This window comes from Panthera leo, chromosome D2, assembly GCF_018350215.1.
Source record: "Panthera leo isolate Ple1 chromosome D2, P.leo_Ple1_pat1.1, whole genome shotgun sequence".
Lineage (NCBI taxonomy): Eukaryota > Metazoa > Chordata > Mammalia > Carnivora > Felidae > Panthera > Panthera leo.
In genome coordinates, this window is record NC_056689.1 from 61,985,435 (window position 1) to 62,007,593 (window position 22,159).

Genomic DNA, 22,159 nt, shown 5'->3' on the forward strand with positions numbered 1-22,159 from the left:
AATGTCTAAAGATGGTACACTGGGACTTTAAAACAAATCACCAGGCTATATAACCTTAGGAAAACCTGTCTTCATTCATTCATTTATCCATTCATTCATTCATTCAATAAATATTTGAGCACGTACTATATGCCAGGCATTGTGCTAAATCAGGACTTGGCAATACTGGCTGGCAGGCCAACTCCAGAGTGCCACCTGTTTCTGTAAATAAAGTTTTACTGGTTCAAAACCATGCCCATTCATTTTTGTATTGTCTGTGGCTGCTTTTGCACTACAAAAGCACAGTTGGATATGGAGATCATGTGGCCTATGAAGTCCACAATATTTCTTAATCTGGTCCTTTACAGAAAAAGTACACAGACTCTGGTGCTAGATTCTAAAATACAGTGTTATTTTAGACTGGTCTCTGCTGTCCTGGAGGTTTGAATTGTCCTGCTTGACTTCAGCTGGGTTTCAGTCACCTTGGGGGGGGGGGGGTGGGGAGGGGTTTGAGGCTTTCTGCCTCCCTCCCATTGCTGCCTCTGAGAACACCTGTTCACAGTAGATGCCCCATAGTCATTTTCTACTGCTGAAATTATTCAGTAGATTTGGCAGCAAATATTGGAAAGAAAGAAACATACACCCAGGGTAGAAAGGAGAGTTTATTCCTTTAACATAACAAATAGTTTCATTTTATAGATGCCTATCTGCTGCTATGAGAAGCTAGTCGTCAACTTTTATTGAGTATCTACTGTGCATTTGGCCCTCTGGAGAAGAAAAAAGACTTGGTTCAAACTTTGGCCCTTGTGTTAAGGATAGGGAGATAAAGGAGATAAACGTATTTTATTGTAATCCTTAATACTTCTGTTTGGGGACCTGGTGCATACCTGAAGATGATTTTGGTTTACTACCTTAGAATCGCAAATGTTTGTATTCCAATACCTTTTAACTTCGCTTAGTCACTAGTTACTCCCAAGAGTAATTGCTCTATGCCTGAGTGGATAAGCTAATCCTATTTTTAATTCCTTCCTTCATCAAACTTTCTATTTTGACTGTCTCTTATGGGTCAGCACCATAGATATACTTAAAGACTGGTCCTTCTAGTCTGGTGGGAAAGACAAATAAACACATGGTTACACTATTGTGTATTGACAGAATGACACACAGGTCTTCTAGCAACACAGAGGAGGAGTACCTAACTAGGGAAGACTTCCTGGAGGAGGTGACACTGAGCTGAGTTTTAAAAAGGCTAACTGGGGGCAGCTGGGTAGCTCAGTCGGTTGAGTGTCCAGCTTTGATTCAGGTCATGATCTCATGGTTGGTGGGTTCAAGCCCCACGTAGGGCTTTGTGCTGTCAGAGCAGAGCCTGCTTCAGATTCTTCATCTCCCTCTCTCTCTGCCTCTCCCTGGCTTGTGCTCTCTCTCTCTTTTTCTCAAAAATAAATATTGAAAAAAATTAAAAAAAAAAAAAGAACAGGCTAACTGGACAAAGAAGGAGACATAGGATATTCCTGACACGGGATCAGCATATGTAAAGTCTAGAGATGTTTGAAAATATAGTGTTTTCAGGGAAGAGCAGAAATAAGACAAGGGATTTGTGCTTTGATGTTTTAAAGGAATTATTTATTTACTTATTCACTCATTAATTTATTTCATTTATTTATTCATTTGTAGTGGGAACAGGTTGTGTGGAGCTACTCAGTCTTTTTAAATAATCGGGTTAGCTGGTGACTTTGTGTAAGTCCTCCCTGGTTCTAGGAAGAACACCAAATTGCAGTCTTGGCCTGGCCTCTCCAGCAAGAGCACCAACTGAATGAACCAGTCATACCCAAAAGTAATCCGAATGGGAGAAGCGCAGTTGCTGTTAAGCCAATGAAATGCAAGGCAGGTTGGATAACTGCGTGGTTGTGACACTGTCATCCCCTTCTGGTAAAAATCATTGCCTGCAATGGCAGACCGCCCACTGCTTCCACTTCATGGCCAATCTTTCAATCTTCCTGATAAATGTGCCCCAGCTTTGTAGCCTCCTCCAGTATCAAGAGTGGAGTTTGTATGGAGATCCTTCGGGAACCGATGTCAAATGCTCAACAAATGTTCTGTTAAGTTTGGTCTGCAGCAGGCTGGAAAAGGAGCAGATTAAAGGAATAAAATATGGCCCGCACAGTCTTGGAGAGCACCAGCCAGCTGGGACTCTGTTCTGTCATCTAAGGTGAGCAGGGGGTCGGCTGATAAATGTCAACAATTTTCTGTAACATGTGGGCTTTTAATCTTCCCAACAGCCCGGGGGAGAAATGTTAGATATGATGACAGGGGCAGTTTTTGCCATGTTGTTTGGGGCCCCAAATGCAGTTTTGATACTAAATTCAAGCGACATCGCAAGAATGCCTGCATAAACAGGATTTGTGTTGATCAGGACTTTTGGGTTTTTGGGGGTATAAGCAATAGAAACTAACTCTGTCTAGTTTAAACAAATGAAGTCAGTTTGTTAGGAGGTTGTATCTAGCAGGACTCAAGAGTGTGGGTGTTCCCAGGGCTCCCCAGGGAGTTACCAGGCTCTGAAGAGGCATCAACAACCAGGGAGGCTCCTTCCCCCAACGCTCCCTTCTCTTGGGCCTGTGGATTCTTCCCCACGTTCATTTGCTTTATTCTTCCCTCTGTTCAGCCTACCTTTCTCTGCCTCTCCTGGGATTCACATACTCAGTTCCAGGCCCCAGGAATGAGTGGCTTGCAACTCTTGACCCCATTTATAAATCCCAGGAAAAATAATGGGATTGACCTCAGGTGGATCAGGTCTCTACCCGACTCTTCAGCTATGGCCCCAGGGAGTCAGATAGGGCCATCTATAACATTTTGGCATCAGGAAGGAACATACTTCCTGGGGGGAGTTACTAGTCTCAGAGAAAGGAATTGTGGGCTGTGTGGACTCCCTCCAAATTGGCTCCAGGACCTCTCTGATCCCTTGCAGGAGCAGATTTCCTTTAGGGCACAGTTGCTTTGCATCGTAGGCTGGGACTTTCCATGCAGAGCCACATCTCAGTGTTTCTTTCTGCTTTTCTGGAGTTCTACAATGTATCTTCACTGGGTGCTACTAAAGAAGTGAGTGCTATGTACAGAAAGCTGTTCTTATTATGAGTCACAACACACAGCTTAGAAATCCTAGCAGGGTGCCATAGGAAGCACTTATATCCAGGTTTAAACAAAGAGTTTGCAGAGGTATTACAGTGCATGATCATATATTCAAGTTATCTGGCAGAGTGAATGGATGTGTTCTTGGCTGTCCCTGGTCTTTGAGTTTGCAGCCATGCCTCTGTTATTCTTCCAAACCTCCACCATTCACCTACCCTCTTCTCAACATTAGTGTCCACTGGCCCCTGAGAGGGACCGCACCATCCCTATAGCAGGACTTTTACATTCTTGCCTTGGTATGTGCCCAATGCCACTTCCCATACTTGGGATTCCTTCTATTTTCTTCCATGACTCTCTGAGCCATCTGTATCATTTAAGGTCAAGGTCAAGGGCCATGTCTACCATGTAGCTTTTCCTAATATGCTATCCTTCACTGTTCTTCCTTATTTTAGAGCTCATTCAATAGACACTTACTTAATAGTTGTAAACTGAGAGGAGTGATGGCCATTTATATTGTTTTTTTCATCTGCCATAATAAAGTACCACTGACTAGGGTGGCTTAAAGAGAAATTTATTTGCTCACTGTTCTGGAGGCTAGGAGACCAAGGTCAAGGTGTCAGTGGGTTTGGTTTCTCCTGTGGCCTCTCTGCTTGGCTTGCAGATGCCCTTCTTTTCACTATGTCTTTCCTCTGTGTACATGCGTCCCTGGTGTCTCTTTGTGTGTCCAAATTTCTTCTTCTTGTAAGGACACAATTCAGACTGTATTAGGCCCACCCTAATGGCCTTATTTTAACTCACAAAGCCCTCATCTCCAGATACAGTGACATTCTGAGGTAGTGAGGTTATAGCTTCAACATATGAGTTTTAGGGGGACACAGTTCAGCCTACAATACCAATGGAGACAGGGCTGAACAAGATATACATGTACCTTGCCTTCTTGTTTGATAGCTTGTAGAGAAGACAGATCTTAAGCAACCATTTCCATGAACACATGATTAACTACCATTGTGAGAGGGTCCAAGAAGTCGAATACATGGTACTTGCAAAGGTAATCTGGTGTTGAAGGATGGTCAGGAAATCTCTCCCCAAGGAAGTGAAATCTGCAGGAGGGGTGGACGGGAGTTAGCCAGGTGAAGAGGGATGGTTGAGTATTCCAGACAGAAAGATCAACCTCTGTGAACTCCAAGCGGTGGGAAAGAACATGACATACAGGGAACTGAAAGAAGCCATTGGGGCAAGAAGTGAGCGGTGGGAGAAGGCACCAGAAGGTCAAAGGGGTCAGATGACACTGGATATTATATTCCGACATCCTCATTTCAGTGCTTACCACATCCCGCCTTGGAGTGTTTTACAATTTTTTTTTGTGTGGGGGAGGGGGTGCCATGCGTGTTTTGCTTCTCCTTATGCTCCCTTGGGAGGAGATCCTCGATTCAACTCCTTTTATATTCTCCACAGTAGGCAGCACAAGGCTGGGCACATAGTAGAGGCTCAGTAAATAAATTAAGTGGATGTAATGAGAAATGAAATTGATAGAAGCACTCTTACTTGTCTAAATTAGGGGCTGACCCAATCTTGGTGGATGAGCGTCTCCTGGAGGCTTTAAAAGGTGAGAACTTTTGGTAGTGTGATGCCACCTAGTGTTCCTTTTTATTACAACAACAAAGGGGAACAGGGTCTTCAGGAATCTGGAAAATTGGAAATGAAGCACTTTCTTTCATCAGCATACATTAATTTGTCCAAACACCCATCCTCTCATCCATTAATCCATCCAAGTTGATGTCACCTGCATCTCTTTCCTGGGAGTTGAACGTGTCATGTTCCTTTCCACCTCCTGTGGTTCCCTGATTTCCTTTGTTAAGGTCTTTTTGTCCTCATATTCTAAATAATGCTCTCAGGTATCAGTGTCTAGACTGACCCAGCACCCATAGTGCTTGCTGTTGGTATGGCATGTTCTAAATTATGCCATCATATTGTGTTGGGATTACTTGTAGATGGTCTTTTCTCTCTTTCCCCCAAAGCCAGATTGTGAATGCAAAGGGCAATGACTGTCTTAGTTGGCTCTGTGGTTCCTCTGGCCAGCCTTGTACTTACAGTGCAGCAGGTGCTTTAAAGAAGTGTTTTCTGGATTGAATTTCTGTCACTTTGGCAGGCCATCTGCTTGTAAAATAATCCTTCAGAAGATTCTTGGGAAATGGGAAGACATATAGCACTACAACTGATACCAATACAAGATATGGGTGGCCAGGGCCCTCTAGGTCTTTCTCTGTTATGTACCTTCAGGAATGTTATGGAGTCTCTCTGGATCACGATGGTATCACCACCTGTTAGTCCCAGCGTGTGATTGGATCTCCTGTAAACACACAAAGTAGCCTGAGCCCTGTTGCCTACCCTGTGTTCTCATTTCCATTAGCTTGGCTTGCAGTTTGGTTCAGCCTGATCCTCCAACTTCAGCTGCCACTTCTCCCATTGCCTCCATAGTGCATTATGCCTCTGCCATATTATGTCCTTTTTTGTCTACCAGATATATAGTCTCTGTTCATGAATGAGATACAATTATACAAATGTGAATTTTCCCCAAGTTAAATCATAAATTCATTAATGTTCCAGTTAAGATTTCTCATGAGGAACTTGAAAACATCCTGAAAATTATATGGGTTGATGGAGGTTCATGATTAGCCAGTGACGTTTTGACAAAAGAAGTAGGAGTGGGGGACTTGCCCTCAATCATGATGTCTGGCTATAAAACCATCGTGATAAAACCTTGTGGTACTAGCACAGGAGCAAACCACAGAGCTCAGTGCAGAACTGTCTATATTTGGGAACCAAGATGTTGAAAATGGGCTCACTCCTCTGAGAAAAAAAAAAATCGGATCCTTACCTCACACCATACGGAAAAGTAAGATGGGCTCAAGAACTGAATGCTAACAAGTAAAACCATGACACTAATGTAAGAAAATGATAGACAATACCTTTATGACCTTGGGGTTGAGAAGGACTTCTTAAATCATACTGGGAAAGCATGTAAAAAGTAAAACACACACACACACACACACACACACACACACACACACACACAATGAAGGGCTACAAAATGAAGGATTATTGTTTTACAAAGGACATGGCAAGCAAAGTTTTCAGTCTTTGAAAGCAGATTAATGTCCAGATTAATGTACAAAAACCTCTTGCAAATCAAATGAAAAAGAAAAAGAGCAACTGAAATATAGGTAAAGGCTATAAATAGACAATTCACAGAAGGGACTCCCAAGTGGCTTATAGATGTATGAAGAAATGTTCAATTTCACTAGGAGTCAGAGAGACGCAGAGTAAAGCAAAAATATGTTGACACTACTTCCATGATAATTGACAGAATTTAGAAAATTGGCTAATTAGATGAGTCAGTATTTGTAAGGCACTTAGAATAGTATTTGACACTTGGTAAACACTATGTGAGTGTTTATGAATAAACAAACTACAATGTGCTGGTAAGGATGAGAGTAGGGCCAGAAACCCTCACACTGTGCACTGGAGGATAGTGTAGAGCAATAATTCTGGTGTGCCATCTAGCAGTACTTGAAGTTAAGTACCCAGGGCTCCTAGCAGGCTACTGGGCACCATTGTGCCATTGGAAAACAGTGTCTACCACTGGGCAAATGAATTTGAAAGAGGAAAACCCTCTCAATAGTAATAGCCTCTCAGGTTCGTGACTTGACTAGGGAACAGAGCTTTTGGGGGAAGAAAAGGGCACATCTTCCTTCAGCAGGGCACATGACATAGGAAAGCTGTTTTCCAGCTCCCACTGGTGCATGGCTGGATGTCTTTGTGCAAGACAAGTTGCATAACCAAATGTGAATTGCCCTGTACATCCACTATAACTTACCAACCTCATTTTTAGGCATATGTTGCCAAGGAATTGCACATAGGTCCACAGGAGACCATGGACGAGGATGATTATCGCTGAGAGGTAGGGGTAGCCTTGGTATCCATTTGGGGAATGGAAGTCACATGTGTTGCTGTCCAATATGGAATACTGTGCAGCAATCAGAAGCGATAAACTAGGATTACAATACCAACTGCAAAAGAATAGATTCATAAAAAGAATATTGAGTGAAAAAAAGTAGAAAATAAGATCATCCTAAAGTCCCATATCATTAAAAAATACACTAATAAAAATGCATACACTTTTCAAAAATGCATATTCAAGCACAGTAGCATGAATGTTTATGGGGCTGAGGAGGGATGGGAGTAAGGATGGGGTTAAAGGGAAAAAAAAAACAAGAGGGGTTTTGCATATTTCATGAGCCAAGTTGTTTACCCTCTGTACCTGAAGGTTAAAGAGTGTGGAGGAGGAGGGGGAGAGGGAGACGAAATGATCTTGAGAGGAGCCCTAGATGAAAGGCAACTTTCCATGATGTGGCTCCACATACGTTTTCCAAGGGTGCTTCGAGCGCTGCGCCCTATTATTCTTACCACTGGTGACTAAACCCTTTGAAAGCAGGGTCTGTTTTCTCCACCTTCCTTTCCCCTCCGTATCTTGCACACAGTAGCTGCTTCATTAGGGTTGAGTTGACTCGAACGGAGATCATTTCTTGTTCCCGCGACGGAGTCTCTTTGTCACGGAGAGCAGAGCGTGGCTTCCGGCCCTTCCAGAAGCCTTTGATCCACCTTTCCATCTAGGCGTTAGTTCTCCTCTGGCCTTAGCGGCCTCCCAGCTCTGCGCCTTCTCGTTCCTCGGAGTTTCCAACTTCCGAGGGCACCTTGGGACTCCGCCCAGCCTCTCATGGGCCCCGCCCCTCACACCCTTGGTCCCGCCCCACACAGGGCAGTTTGCCTATGCCTCTTAGGACGCCTCCCGGGTGCCCTCCCCGGAGGCTCCTCCCCTTTCGGAAGTCCTCCAGTTTCCTCAGAGGGCGTGGCGGTTGCCTGGCGACGGGAGGACGCGCCGAGCGCCGGGTTTCGGCCCCCTGCGGGGGATACCAATAACGTGGCGCTGTTTTAGACGCCGGGGGTAGTGCGCAGCCCCATCCGCAGACTCCGGCCCGGTTTCCGCGATCACCGCAGAAGCCTCTGAGGCCACCCCCAGAGAGCGTCAGGATGGCCGAGGTCAGGAGTCAGTGCCCCTCTCTCTGTCGTCTCTCGCTCGTCCCCTCCCCATCAACCCTCTTCTGTCGACTTGACTTCTCCGCTGTCACATCCGCTGATTCCTACATTCCTCCCATCAACATCCTATTCCCCGCACCCGCAGCCTCACCCCACCCCTCAGTGTTTACCTCCTGTCCCTCCTTCAACTGGGTGGACACACCCCAACCCCACTCTTAAAACTGGCGCTGTGTTCAACATAGTATGAAATTCATGATTTCCCAGATTCACACATGACAGGCACCCACTCCTAGATTTTGAGCCATAAGGTTTTGAGCCCAGGAGAGGTACGTAGAAATATTGATGTCTCACTGATTGGAGGGACCTGGAGGAAGGCTTCATAGATACCCACTGTCACCCCTATTCACTGACCCTTGTCCACCTGTCACTCCACGATTCCCTATCATCACCTGCTGTGACACATCTTCATTAAGCTCTTCACCTATCACCAATGCCCCGTGTTGTCATTGACCACTGTGTAAAATCTTCTAGCCCACTTTGTAGCACACTCCATCTTCAGGCTCACCAATGAGGGACCATTTCTGTAGCTCTTTATTGATCCTTTGTCCATTAGCACCTTCATTTGTAATTTGGACAACCTCATGTCCCTGTCATCACTTGTCAGTCACAGTCCCCATTCACTGTGGCCATACCCTATTCCTCCATCACCCCTTCAGATCCCTCCCTCATCTCACACGTCACAGGATCGGTCCCAGCCAGGGTCAGCCATATAGTTTGTGAGGCTCAATGAAGATGCAGAGCCCCTTGTCAACAAATTAGTAAGAATTCCAAAGTGAGACAGCAGAGCATTAAACCAAAGGTGGGGCTTATCTGAACAAGGGGCCCTGGGCACTCTCAAGGTTTTATGTCTAGGGAACCAGACCAGTCCCCACTTCTCTCATCACCATCATGCCCCCACTCTTATTCCAGTTCCTTCTCATATCTCCTCACATCCCTCACCATTCCATCTCCTCCATATTTGGTCCCTCCTTCCTGTGGGCAAAGATCCCTCCTTCTCTTATCATACAATCCCTCTCCCACCCTCATCTTCCTCACTCTCAGGTAGGTGCCTCACACATCCATACTGTGGTGGCCACAATACTCACCCCATTACCTACACTCATTCGTGTCTCTTTCCTTCCCATCTCTTCCTCCCATTCCTTCTAGCTCTCCTTTAGTTTCTCCTTTATTTAATTTTTAGCATACCTTCCTTTTCTCCCTCACCAGTCATCTTGGTTCATTTCATTCTTCATTTTCCACACATAAGCCCAGATACCAATACCATTAACAATTTATTTCCCAGTCTCCCTTCTCCTGCATTATCTCCCCTCATTTCTTGCCTTCTTTTGTTTTTCTTCTCACTTGATCTCAGCCAGGTTTTCCTCACCTCTACTTCCACAAGTCTCCATTTCCACTCTGGCCTCATTTGTCACTGCAACTCTCTTGTCCTTTTTCCTTGTTGTTCTCCCCACTGAATGATATTCCCAACACCTACAACAGTGCCCGGCAGATAGTAAGCACTTAATAGACAGGTGTTGAATGAAGGAACATCATAGTTCCTTTCTGACCAGTTCATGTTGAAATCATGCTTCTAAAGTAGGTATCATTATATGCTCTAACAATGTAGACACCAAGACGCCAACTGGTTATGGGTCACAGCTCAGAGATGATTTTTGCTGTGCTTTTAGTAGTAGCATATATATGTATACACACACACACACATACACATATGTATCCATGTGTGTTGTGTATATATATACATATATATACACAACACACATATATGCATATTTATTTATTTTGAGAGAAGGAGAGAGTAAGCAAGCAGGAGAGGGAGAGAGAGAATGCCAAGCAGGCTCTACAAAGCCCATCATGGGACTGCATCCCATGAACCATGAGATCATGACCTGAGTGGAAATCTGGAGTCTGACACTTAACCGACTGAGCCACCCAGGTGCCCCAATAGTAGTATATTTTTAAAATGACAATATGAACAAATCTGTTCGTGAATGTTTTTAAAAAACCTTTTCTTTCTTTGACATTTTTCCATTCCTATGCTAAGTGCCAGGTGTACAGGGAAAACCTGGTCTGCAAACAAATCATCAGGCTAGTGATCAAGTGTTGGCATTAATACCATTTACACGGATGGAACTGAGAACATTGCTATGATAAATTTTTGTGTGTGCTCATGTTTAGCATCAACAAGGGGAAAACACAGGGCGGCAGCACCACCATATTTCCTTAATATGATTTTTTTCTTCTTTGTGGAATTGCTGTGTTGTGATGTTTACAGTAAGCTGCTTCTCATTGGGAAGAAAATCTCTCTGTTGAGTTTAACATTAGTGCTAATGTTATACAAAATGTTATAGGTAGGCTTGGTACTCCACATCTACTTTAAGATGTGGATTCTTTTTGCTTGCATGTAATCTTTAGAAATCAATAGTACAAGTGTTTTTGAAAACCAAAAATACATAGACTTTCTCTGTATTGGGCAAGACAGGCTTGTTAAGGCAGAAGGTAAACTAGACTGCTTACCCCGATTCTGCAGGGTGAATTTAAATTTTACTTTATTTTTGGGATTGGAGATCATCTCAGTTGATTTCTTTGATTAGCAATACAGTGTCGATCTTGGAGCTCTTTTTCATGTAGAATATCAAAGTGTAATGTTGCATACATAAATAAGTCCTCTCAAACTTTATCAGATCAGAAGTTTTGAGTAGGTCTGTGGGCCTACAGATTAATTCACTCCATATTCCTTAGAATGCCATTCACGGCCTCCAGTCTGTCTTTAACTTCCTGTCTAGTCTTCTCTTTCCTTCTCCCTGTCATACTTCTTACTCTTTAGCTAACTTGAGTTTTTTTTTTATTTTTTAAATATTTTTTTAAATTTATTTTTGAGAAAGAGAGAGAGAGAGACAGAATGCGAGTGGGTTGGGGCAGAGAGAGAGGGAGGCGCAGAATCTGAAGCAGGCTCCAAGCTCCAAGCTGTCAGCACAGAGTCTAACGCGGGGCTCGAACTCATGAGCTGTGAGATCATGATCTGAGCCGAAGTCAGACGCTCAACCGACTGAGCCACCCAGGCGCCCCGAGCTTTTTTTTTTTTTTAATAGAATTTATTGTCAAGTTAGCTAACATACAGTGTATACAACGCGCTCTGAGCTTCGGAAGTAGATTCTCATGATTCATCACTTACATACAACACCCCCAACTTGAGCTTCTTAACCAATCTCAAATCCTGGATACTTTCTGGGCCTGAGCCTTTGTTCAAGCTTTGCCATGGGCCAGGCATACCTTTTCCCTCCACATTCACCTGTGAATATTTCACTCTCCCATCTGGGCATACTCAAATACCACCTCCTTTAGGAAATTTGCTTTCATTCTTGCTGCTGGGAGTAGTTCCATCTTCCTATAGGTCCTTGTAGAATTTTGAATCCATTTTATGGCATGTATCAAATTCTGTACTTCCACTATCTGAAAACATACTCCATCAACTATTAATGTATAAATTCCCTGTGGGAGGGCTGTTTATTCCTTACCTTGGTACCTCCTACGAAGGCTCCCTCGTTCCAACTTACAAATAGCAGATGTTCAATAAATATTTGCTGAATAAATGAAGAAATTTATTAACCACCCCCATTCTTTTTCATTATTGTGCTGTGTCTAACAAGGAGAAGGTGTATTAGTTTACTAGGCTGTTACTCAGCCATAACAGAGTACTGCAAACATGGTGGTTTAAACAGTAGACACTTCTTGTCTCACACTTTTGGAGGTTGAAGTCTGCAATCAGGATGTTGGCAGGACCATGCTTCCTCTGAGACTCTAAGTAAAATTCTTCCTTACCTCTTCCTAGCTTCTGATGGCAGCCAGTGATCCTTAGCTTTCCTTGGCTTACACCCTGTTTCTGTCTTCACGTGGTATTTCTTTCTTTCTTTATTTTTATTTTGATGTTTATTTATTTTTGAGAGAGAGCAAGAGAGAGAACAAGTGGAGGAGGGGCAGTGAAAGGGAAACAGAGGATCCAAAGTGGGCTCCAGGCTGACAGCAGAGAGCCTAATGCAGTGCTCGAACCCATGAACTGTGAGATCATGACCTAAGCCGAAGTCAGATGCTTAGCCAACTGAGCCACCCAGGCGCCCCTCGTGGTGTTTCTTCCTTCCTGTGTTTGTGTCGCTGTCCAAATCCCATCCTCTACTTTTTTTGCATTGAGATAGAATTGACATGTGACATTGTATTAGTTTTAGTTGTACAACATAATGATTATATATATATATATATATATATATATATATATATATATTGCAAAATGATTATTACAATAAGTTTAACATCCATCACTACACATAGTTACAGTCTTCCCTCTTTTTATAAGGACACCAGTCTTATTGGATGAGGGCCCACTCTACTCCAGTGTGACCTCAAGTTAACTGATTATATATGCAATGACTCTACTTCCAAACAAGTCATATTTATAGGTTTATAGGTACTGGGTGTTAGAACTTCAACATACCTTTCTGGGAGACAAATTCAACCCTTAACACTAGGGAAATAAGAACTCTTGAGGTGCCTGGGTGGCTCAGTCAGTTGAACGTCTGACTCTTGATTTCAGCTCAGGTCATGATCTCGCGGTTGGTGAGATTGTGCTATTGGTGCAGATTCTGCTTGGGATTCTCTCTCTCCCTCTCCTTCTGTGTCTCTCCCCTGCACCCTCTCCCCCCACCCCCAAAATAAATAAAATAAACTGAAAAAAAAATCTTATTTAACTGACTCCGGGTTCTCATCTAAGTCATAGCCAGATGTGTTTGAATTGTATCTGTATGTCCAGGCTTTTTTTTAAAAAAAATAATTTGTTGTCCAGCTGATCATGGAAAGCAAATCTAGAGAAGACCTGTGAACATTGCACAAAGGGCATCTCAATACACCTGTGAAGATGACCTTGTCTTATCATTTTAAGAGATAAAAATGATGGAATAGCTTTTAGGGGAAGATTCCATATTTCGGATGGGGTTCATTGTGAGTATGTGTGATATCATGGTATCCACACCAAGATTCCGTATATCTGACCATAATATCCCTTGGCTTTCTTCTGCAGGATGAAGTGAAAACAAATCAGGGCTTGGAATAATCATAACAGATATCAAAATTTATTGAGTGCCTCCTCTTTGCCAGGCACTTGGCCAAGTGTTTAACATGAATGATCCTGTTTGTTTATTTTTTTGAAGTTTATTTATTTATTTTGGAGGGGGGAGAGGCAGAGAGAGAGGGAGAGAGACAATCCTAAGCAGGCTCCGTGCTGTCATCATGGCGCCCAATTCAGGGCTCAGTCTCACACCATGAGATCATGACCTAAGCTGAAATCAAGTCATGCACTTAACCGACCAAGCACGCCTAATGAATGATACTATTTAATCTGATCTTTGACACCATGTGGTAGGAAATATTATTATCCTAATGCATATGTGTACATATATACATACATCAGGGGATGAACAAGATGTCTTTCCATCATATAGTCTTAATGTTTCTGTTTTTTCAGTGATTTTTATTTTGCTTCTATGAAGGTCTTGTATTCATAGATAATAATAGCAACCCCTGAATAGTAACATAGACATATTGTAATACTCATTCCCCTTCCTGCTCTTTTGTACAGGAAAAGAGTGAGAAACTAGTGCTGGAAGAAACTGCATTTGAAGAAATCGAAAGGGATTTTCAGGAGGTTCTCAATGAACTTTCGGGAGATAAAAGTCTGGAGAAATTTAGAATTGAATATGAGAAGCTTCATGCTGTCATGAAAAAGTCTTATGACAATGAAAAGCGTCTGATGGCCAAATGCAGAGAGCTAAACGCAGAGATTGTGGTTAATTCTGCAAAGGTCGCCACTGCCCTGAAGCTCTCCCAGGATGATCAGACCACCATTGCATCCCTGAAGAAGGTCAGTGATCTCATAGAAACAGAGCCTAAGGAGAGCTGCCATAGATGCATCCTATATTTAAAACGTCATTCTTTCCTTACATTGGCAGCTCTAGGCTGGTAGTAAGTGAGTTATTAAGTAAAAATCTACATGATTTATATATTCATTAAGCCTAGGGAATAATGTTATTTTCAAAGGAAATAATTAGCCTGGTGAATTTCACTGGGCAGAAAATAATATAGAACCTTGCTGGCTTGCTTTCTAAGAAGTACTGGGTTAGCAGAAAGAATGAGAAGTAAGGAAATGTAATATTAGGGACCTTGGTAGGTCTTGTTTGATAGAAGATGAGTAATTAAATATCTCATGATGATAGCTTGTGAAGGATATTTTTTGAAGGATATTTTCATGTTTCTGCTTTTCCTACTGTTTTAGAAGAAATTGCCTTGAGAATTCCTAGATAGTAATTTTCATGATCTTGTTTCCTCCTTGATCCTCCCAATTCCTTATAATGGGAGATCAGGGATTCAGTCTGGGGGCTACTGAGGAAGCATGGTTCTACTTTACCATGGAGTTTTTCATCCTCAAGTGTGTTGCATTATTTTGAGGGTAAAATGTAAATGTTCCTTGTTGCTCTCGGGGTGATAAGAAGTTGAGAGATTTTAATTTATAATTAAAACCCGAGTGGTAAAAAATAACTCATAAACTTTTTAGATAATTCCCTTGATATCATACAATGAAACATCAGGCAATTTAAATGAATTTCCAAGACCAGTGCAAATTATGACATCTGTTATCTTAGAATTTACTTTTTTTAAAGTACTATTTTCTAATGTCATTTTCTTCTCTTTGCTGGAAAACCAATAAAAGAAGGCTTTAAATCATTGTATGATGAGGAAAAAAACCATTTTTTATTGCAAATTAAAAAACTGTAAATGGAAGTCATGAGCTGGTTAAAATATAATTGGTGAAGTTGATTTGGACAAAACTTCGTATAATTGTATTTTCATTTAAATACCCTTCATTTGTTTTGCTGAAAATAGTACATATCGTTGCTACAGAAAAATATACCCTGTAATTATTTTGAATCACTAAATTATGTGAAGTTACCCAAGACTCATCTCTCTTTCATGTAATGGTGAGCACGAATTTGTGTAAATACTCTCTTCCACTCATTTTATTCCTTGTCAACATAAAAGCAGAATGTTTTCACCTTAAGCTTATAGGTTCTTACCTATATGAAGGACTCACATTGCACTTGACAGAACTTAGCAAGAAAATGGAGTGGTGGGGTAAAACTGAAGGCTGTTACAACATTTACTATGCTTTGTTCACTTATTTGAATGGCTGTAATTCACTTTTAAGTATTTATGTTAATATTCCACATTGGATTTAATAATAGTAAGGAAGCCAAAACTGCATGAGTCCTTGTTCCCGTTCCCAGCTAGGGCTTTGCTTTTCCCCTGTGAGCATCTGATGAGAAGATCTGGGAGGGGATTTCTGGAATGGGAATTATCAAGGCTGTTATGTACAATTAGGTGACAGCAAAGACCACCTTGCTATGAATTGTTCTAAAGCTGACATAGCCATCCAGGACCCCTTACTTGAGACCTGACTACAAAATAGATTTTTTAAAAATTTGTAATCGATCAAGAGCTTCAGATTTAGGGCTTGGATCCAAGGCCACTCCTTATTTTTTTTTCTCCATAATATTTGGGCTTGGAAAACACATAGGCTTTCGTTTTTTAATTTTGTAAACCTATCTTAACATTTTTATTAGAAATATCCTCCTAGTTATAGTGGCCCTTGCAAGATGTGAGCCTTGTAACCCCACTCACCTACACAAGGAAAAATACCATTTGCCAGGACCCCTTCTAACACTGCTGTTCAGTATCGACTAGCTCATGTTGAACAATTTAGTAAGTCAATATAAATGGAATGCATAATGTATAATATATAATCTTCTTCCCCATAAATGACAACTATATTGGAGTTGTTTTATTATTCTATTTACTCAGTTTATCTTGCATCTGGATCCTAGTTTGGTTTTTCTCACTGATGTGCCGTGGCCCATATAGGAAATCGAAAAGGCCTGGAAGATGGTGGACTCGGCCTATGACAAAGAGCAGAAGGCAAAGGAGACGATCCTTGCCCTGAAAGAGGAAATAGTGAACTTAACCAAACTAGTCGAGCAGGGGTCTGGACTGTCACTGGACCAGGATAGCAAGTAGGTCATAGACTTGTTAATGTATGTTGAACTTGCTTTTGTGGACGCCCCCTTATTCAGCAGATGGCCTGGGGTTTGCCGTGTCACCTTGAACATTTTTTATGATACAACAGTCTTCTTCTTTGGTAGTTTCCCGGAGATTGTTTTCCATCTATTGCTATTTTTTGTTTTCAATGCTCCCTTTCTCCATACCCAAGAACTCATAATTTGTGATTATATTAAACTTTTGGCTCTGCAGGAATATGTACTACAATTTCAAAATGAGTAAATATTTTAGATTTCTTTCTCTCAAACTTGTGTGAAATGGAACTCGCTGCCTTTCTGCTCTGATTTCCAGCCCCTTCCCATGCTCTGAACCCCCATTAGTCCCATCACCATTCTTCTAACTTCTCTGGTTCTAGGCCAGAAAACAGATTCTAGACCGCTCTTTTAACCCTGAAAGCTTCGTCTTGTTGATTCTGTCTTCTAATCATCACTTGTGTCTATCCCTGCTCCTTATCAGCAGTGCTAATGCCTTGCTTCGGGCTCCCCATTCTTGGCTGGATTTGGCGATGGACTGTTAACTGTTCTAGCTGCCTTCAAGGAGACATATCCCCTCTTCACCATCTTCCACACACCAGATTAGGCTTCTGAAATGTGTATCTGAGTGCTCCCATCTCCAGCACATGTTCCAAACACCTTCAATAGCTCCCCACTCCCAAAGAATGCAGCCCAGTCATGAACATGTCTTTTAGGGCCCTACATAGATCTGTTCACCAGCCTTGCTAGACTCATGTCCCGAAACACCATGCTTGCTGATGCCTCAATACTTTTGATCATGCTGTTTTTATTCCAGGAATGCTTTTTCTTTATTTCTCCACACAGTAAACAACTATGCACCCTTCATGACCCATCTCAAACACCATCTTAATTTCATCACTGTTGGCACCTCTATTTCAACCTTCTCCCTACCCCTAGCCTCAGTGAGAGTCACTGTGTTCTCTGTTTCTGTAGAACCCAACATGTATCTCAAGTATGGCATTGATCACATTGTATCGAAATTATTTGTTGAAATACTTCACTCTCTGTTAGGCTACAAACTCTTGAAGGAAGACACTTTTACCTTCCCTCTAGGTGTCTAACACTGTGCAAGGCATGCAAAACCTTGCATTAGTTTATGAATCAGAAATGATCACACACTTCCTTAGGCATTTTTTTTTAAGTTGGCTCTGTACCCAGTGTGGAGCCCAGTGCAGGGCTTGAACTCATGACCTTGAGATCAAGACTTGAGCTGAAATCAAGAGTCGGACACTCAACTGACCAAGTCACCGGGATGCCCCTTCCTTAGGCATTTTTCACCAACTCTAACTGCTGCCTAGGTTTCTTATGTTTTCTAGATGCATTTATCCAACGTTGAGAGATAGTTCTAAGTGCCAGGGTTGGAGGAAGGAACAGGAAAAACAAAAAGAAGATGTGATATCTGTCATAATGGACTCTATTTTCTCATTAAAGAAGTCAAGCATCATCAGAGCAACTACTGAAGAGCAATGTGAGGGAACTGATCAGTTAGGAGTTTTAATGAGAGTTGGAGCACAGTGAGGAGGGGAACTGAAGAAACTATCTAGCCCTAACAATGTGCTTAGGTGTAGCTGTCTTCAGAGTAACCTCAGAATTTGAAGTTTTGTTTCTGGAGAAGAAGTTGAATGCAGTTCTGAAAGTTCCTTATTAAATACTTATGTTCTACCAAAGTTGTTGGTAAATAAACATTGTCAGAGGTGCTTCCAATGGTCATTTGATGACTCAGTAGTGAGTACCTCAAGTTCTCTATTTTCTCAACTCTCATGTGGCAGCCTTGTTCTAGACCTTCATTCTGCTGCACAGGTCAGATCAGACACAGTCTTTCTATTTCAAGAACACTAATTCTGCAGAAAGTCATGCCAAATCATAAATAATGTTTTTTTTTTTTAATGTGGAAGTAACTGGTTAACAATTCAAATCAACAAATATCATCACATACTCTCCAAAAGCTGGCAACATGAATGATTTCCAAATTTTGTTCTTGGGAACATTTTATCAGAGTTGCATCCCTTTGGTGGAAACTAATCTCTATGGGTGAATGATTAGAAAACTGGCAATGTGTATTATTTGTTTATTTTTATGCTTTATTTTAGACTTTATAGTTGTGATCATAGCCCTCCCTTGGGTATATTAAACAAATAATTTCTTAAATTAACATTTTCTTTAGGATTAATTACAAGAGTTGACAGTAGCTGTATAGTCTTATTGTAACAAATTCAAATAATACAGAGGTGTGGCAACTAAGGAGTAAGAATTACCCCTCCAACTCTTCCAATGCTATATTCTACTTTTCAGAGATAACCAGTTACCAATTACCAGTTTGGATCTATTTTCTTGGACTTCTATAAAAATGTCTATAAAACACATACATACACCTATATACAGACACTGTAATTATTTAAACATCAGAAAAGGGATCATGTTATATATATTATTATTGGAATGTCTTTTTCAGTTAACAACTCACAAGCAGCTACCATGTCCATGTCAGGGCATAAAGGTCCTTCTCTTTCACACTTAAATGGTGTTAGTCCTTGACCTCAAGTCTTTCCCATGAAAATGTGCTCAGAGGGTGATAGGAAGGGCTCCTGAGAAGATGGCCTTTTAGTCTGACTCCAGTGTTCTTCTTTTTTAGTATCCGAGATTTACTGAAGTTCAAAGAAGAAGTGATAAAGGAGCGAGACCAGCTCTTGTCAGAAGTGGTGAAATTACGAGAGTCCTTAGCTCAGACTACTGAACAGCAGCAGGAAACGGAGCGATGCAGAGAAGAGGCAGAGCAGACCATCAGTCAGGTCTGCTTTGTCATGGAGGGCAAGATGAAAGAACATTACCTTCTAGAAGTCCTTCCCATATTGTTCCTCTCTCAGATTTACCCCCTGGTGCCCAAATGAAGCATCCACAGGTCTGCTTATTTGTCTGGTTTGTTCTTACAAGAACAGTTATACTTGTTCATTTCTTCTCAACATTCTGTGTCTGAGAAGTCACTAAGACAGGGCACTGCTTACAGTTTTGGCTTAAGAATGTGTCCCTGGCAAAGGTGAGAATGCTCTGCATCTGGAGATGGTGCAAGTAGTTCCCTTGGCCCTTCTCCTTTGTAAGGACCTCTTTTGAACACTTTTTATAATAACCCAGGAGTCAAATAGATGATACACACATGCAACCCCTAGGAGATTACTTTGAGCATGAGATAACAGATTTTTCATAGATTTTTGACCATCCTGATAAAGCTATAATGCTTTATGTAATAACATCCAGGACTCATGTGAAACATAATTTAATGTTTAGGGTAACTGGCGACATTTTATTTAGATCCTATTGATAGAGAATTCGGTGAATTCTTTCAATGTTTAACTCTCCAGAATTCTGGGTTTCCCTATTTAATTGGATCTTATAGCATTCTTTGTGGATTTGTTCCCACCGTTAGGGTGGATGTCTGGTGTTAAGGCTCTGGAAAACAACACAGAACATTCTCGAAAAGTTTGAACGTTGGGGTTCAAAGATGACTGTCCTGCAGGGGAAAGGCTACCACGAGGTGACTGCCCCGAAACTAGAAGAGTTGAGATGAGGAGCAGCTCAGCTGGTTGAGATCTGTCCTGGGGAGGGCTTCATCCCTTTCCTCCCCTATCCTTCCTGTGCCCCTAGTTCCGACAAGAGATACAGCAACGTCAGAATGAAGCGTCACGGGAGTCTCGGAAGAAGGAAAAACTGGAGAAAGAGCTCAGGCAGATTCAGACAGACATGGACACCAGGCAGACGGAAATTAGGGCCCTGCAGCAGTATGTGCAGAAGAGCAAGGAGGAGCTTCAGAAGCTGGAGCAGCAGCTGAAGGAACAGAAGGTGCGCTGGGTGTGGGCTGCGCCTCGGTCCTCGCAAAGACAAGAAGGGGGCCTTTGGAACACTTTGAGTTTTCTCTGGAAAGGAGCAGACTCTCTGCACTAGAGATGTTGGTAACACAGCACTGGGCACTGCATTGCTCTTTGAAGAGCTCGTATGGGTATCTATGACCTTTTCTCCCCCAGCTCCAGCAGGTTAATTTCTTTTTAACATTCTGTTGATGTGTAATATACACATAGAAAAGTGTGTAAGTCAACAGTGTACAGCTTGATGAATTTTCTCCCCCTGAACATATCTTGGTCACCTGCACCAGGCCCAAGGAACAGTACGCCAGATGTCCTTTTGTGCCCCCTCCCAGTCACTCTCTCCCTTAAAGGTCACTTCTATTCTGAAACCTAAGCCGAGTTTAGTTTTGTCTGTTTTTGCACTTTGCAGAAATGCACTCATACAGTCATGCAATGCTCTTTTGTACTAACTTGCTCAATATTTTGTCTGTTTGTGAGATTCATTTGTGTTGCCACATGGTTATAGAATGGCACTATCCAGTATGGTAGCCACTGGCCATGCATTGCTATTTAAATTTAAGTTATTTAAAAATTTTTTTTTAATGTTTTATTATTTATTTTTGAGACAGAGAGAGGCAGAGCATGAACGGGGGAGGGTCAGAGAGAGAGGGAGACACAGAATCTGAAGCAGGCTCCAGGCTCCGAGCTGTCAGCACAGAGCCCGACGCGGGGCTCGAACTCACACGCCATGAGATCATGACCTGAGCCGAAGTCGGACGCTCAACCGACTGAGCCACCCAGGTGCCCCTAAATTTAAGTTATTTTAAATAAAATGAAACAAAACAAAATCAAACCTCAAGTGCTCAGTTGAACTAGTACCATTTCAAGTGCTTAATAGCCACAGGGCTAGTAGATAACCTATTGGACAGAACAGATAGACAACATTCACATCATTGCAGAAAGTTCTGTTGCACAGAGCTCAGTAGAACATTCACCGTCATAGTGTTCCTTGTGTGACCATAACATGGTTTATTTTTAAGCGGCTTATTTTTAAGTTTCAAGTTTAGGAACCCATATTGAGTCTATCTGCATTTTAAATATGGTGCTATTTTTAATATTTCCCCTATAACAGCAGTTGAAGGTAACTCAAATAGTAATAATTGTGCTCTGTCTTTTCTCATTTCTTAAAGAGGCAATTCATATACTTGAGAAAAGTTGTTTCTTGAAAATAGTTTCTCTTAGGAAGTTTTCAAAGAATTGCCAAGACATACAGCATTTTTTCCACTTAAAAAATAGATATTAGAACACATTTCTTTGTCAATTGCCTTATTAATATTGTATAAAGGCAGAAATCAGATGGGTAATACACATTGTGCAAGTATCCACAAGAAAAACGAGACTTCTTTGAGCATGAAATTCGAGAGGTTTTTGAACATCACGATTAAATTACAGTGCTTTGTTTAGCAATATCCAGGACTCACGTAAAACACAATTTCATTTTTAGCATAGCTGGCTGTATTTTGTTTGGTCCCTATTGATGGGAAATTGGATGAAGTCTTTCCATGTTTAAATTTTGCTTGCATCTAGTTATATTTTGGGATAACTGTCTAAACTATCTTCTCTCTCTTTTCCCTTCAGCGCATTTTCTCCCCCTCCATCCTCTCACTAGTCTGCCAATAGAAATGATGACTCCCCGCCCCGTCAAAAAATATAATCCTGTTTTTATAAAACTGTGTCTGCTGAGGATAGGCAAGGTAGGGAAGAGGAAACCCCATTGACACTGAAGTCAGGCAGATAGAAATCATTCCTCTGCCGTTCCACGGTTTTGACTTGAGTTGGATTTAAGGGGAATTGTCTCTGTGCTGGTGTTAGTGAATGGTTCTGTCCAAG

General features: G+C 41.8%; 2 protein-coding genes across 12 annotated transcripts in view; one reads left to right on the top strand and one right to left on the bottom strand.

The window, feature by feature from the left end:
* Window positions 1-1,595: 1,595 nt before the first annotated feature.
* LOC122202342 lies at window positions 1,596-7,983 on the bottom strand. 8 transcript variants are annotated; one of them, XR_006194605.1, is made up of 7 exons: window positions 7,427-7,982; window positions 6,983-7,175; window positions 5,380-5,455; window positions 5,197-5,288; window positions 4,651-4,790; window positions 4,034-4,205; window positions 1,596-2,099 (listed from the first exon to the last, which is right to left on the bottom strand). XR_006194605.1 is itself a non-coding variant. In XM_042908670.1 (6 exons), the coding sequence occupies exons 1-5, from the start codon at window positions 7,525-7,527 to the stop codon at window positions 4,655-4,657; spliced, it is 594 nt and encodes a 197-aa protein (XP_042764604.1). In that variant the 5' UTR covers window positions 7,528-7,983; the 3' UTR covers window positions 4,034-4,205; window positions 4,651-4,654. The 8 variants fall into 8 exon arrangements, 6 of the variants coding, with proteins under 6 accessions (XP_042764603.1, XP_042764607.1, XP_042764604.1 ...); XM_042908670.1 differs by lacking the exon at window positions 1,596-2,099 and having other exon boundaries at window positions 6,987-7,175; window positions 7,427-7,983; XM_042908668.1 differs by lacking the exon at window positions 1,596-2,099 and having other exon boundaries at window positions 6,987-7,175; window positions 7,573-7,975.
* Window positions 7,984-8,027: 44 nt separating this feature from the next.
* The window catches only part of CFAP58 (cilia and flagella associated protein 58), a 105,974-nt gene continuing 91,842 nt past the window's right edge, over window positions 8,028-22,159 (top strand). For all 4 annotated transcript variants that reach the window (XM_042908664.1, XM_042908666.1, XM_042908667.1 and 1 more), the window contains exons 1-5: window positions 8,028-8,205; window positions 13,889-14,170; window positions 16,225-16,373; window positions 19,066-19,222; window positions 20,073-20,267. In XM_042908664.1, the coding sequence (XP_042764598.1) occupies window positions 8,197-8,205; window positions 13,889-14,170; window positions 16,225-16,373; window positions 19,066-19,222; window positions 20,073-20,267 (792 nt within the window). In that variant the 5' untranslated portion in view covers window positions 8,028-8,196. The remainder of the gene's footprint in view (window positions 8,206-13,888; window positions 14,171-16,224; window positions 16,374-19,065; window positions 19,223-20,072; window positions 20,268-22,159) is intronic.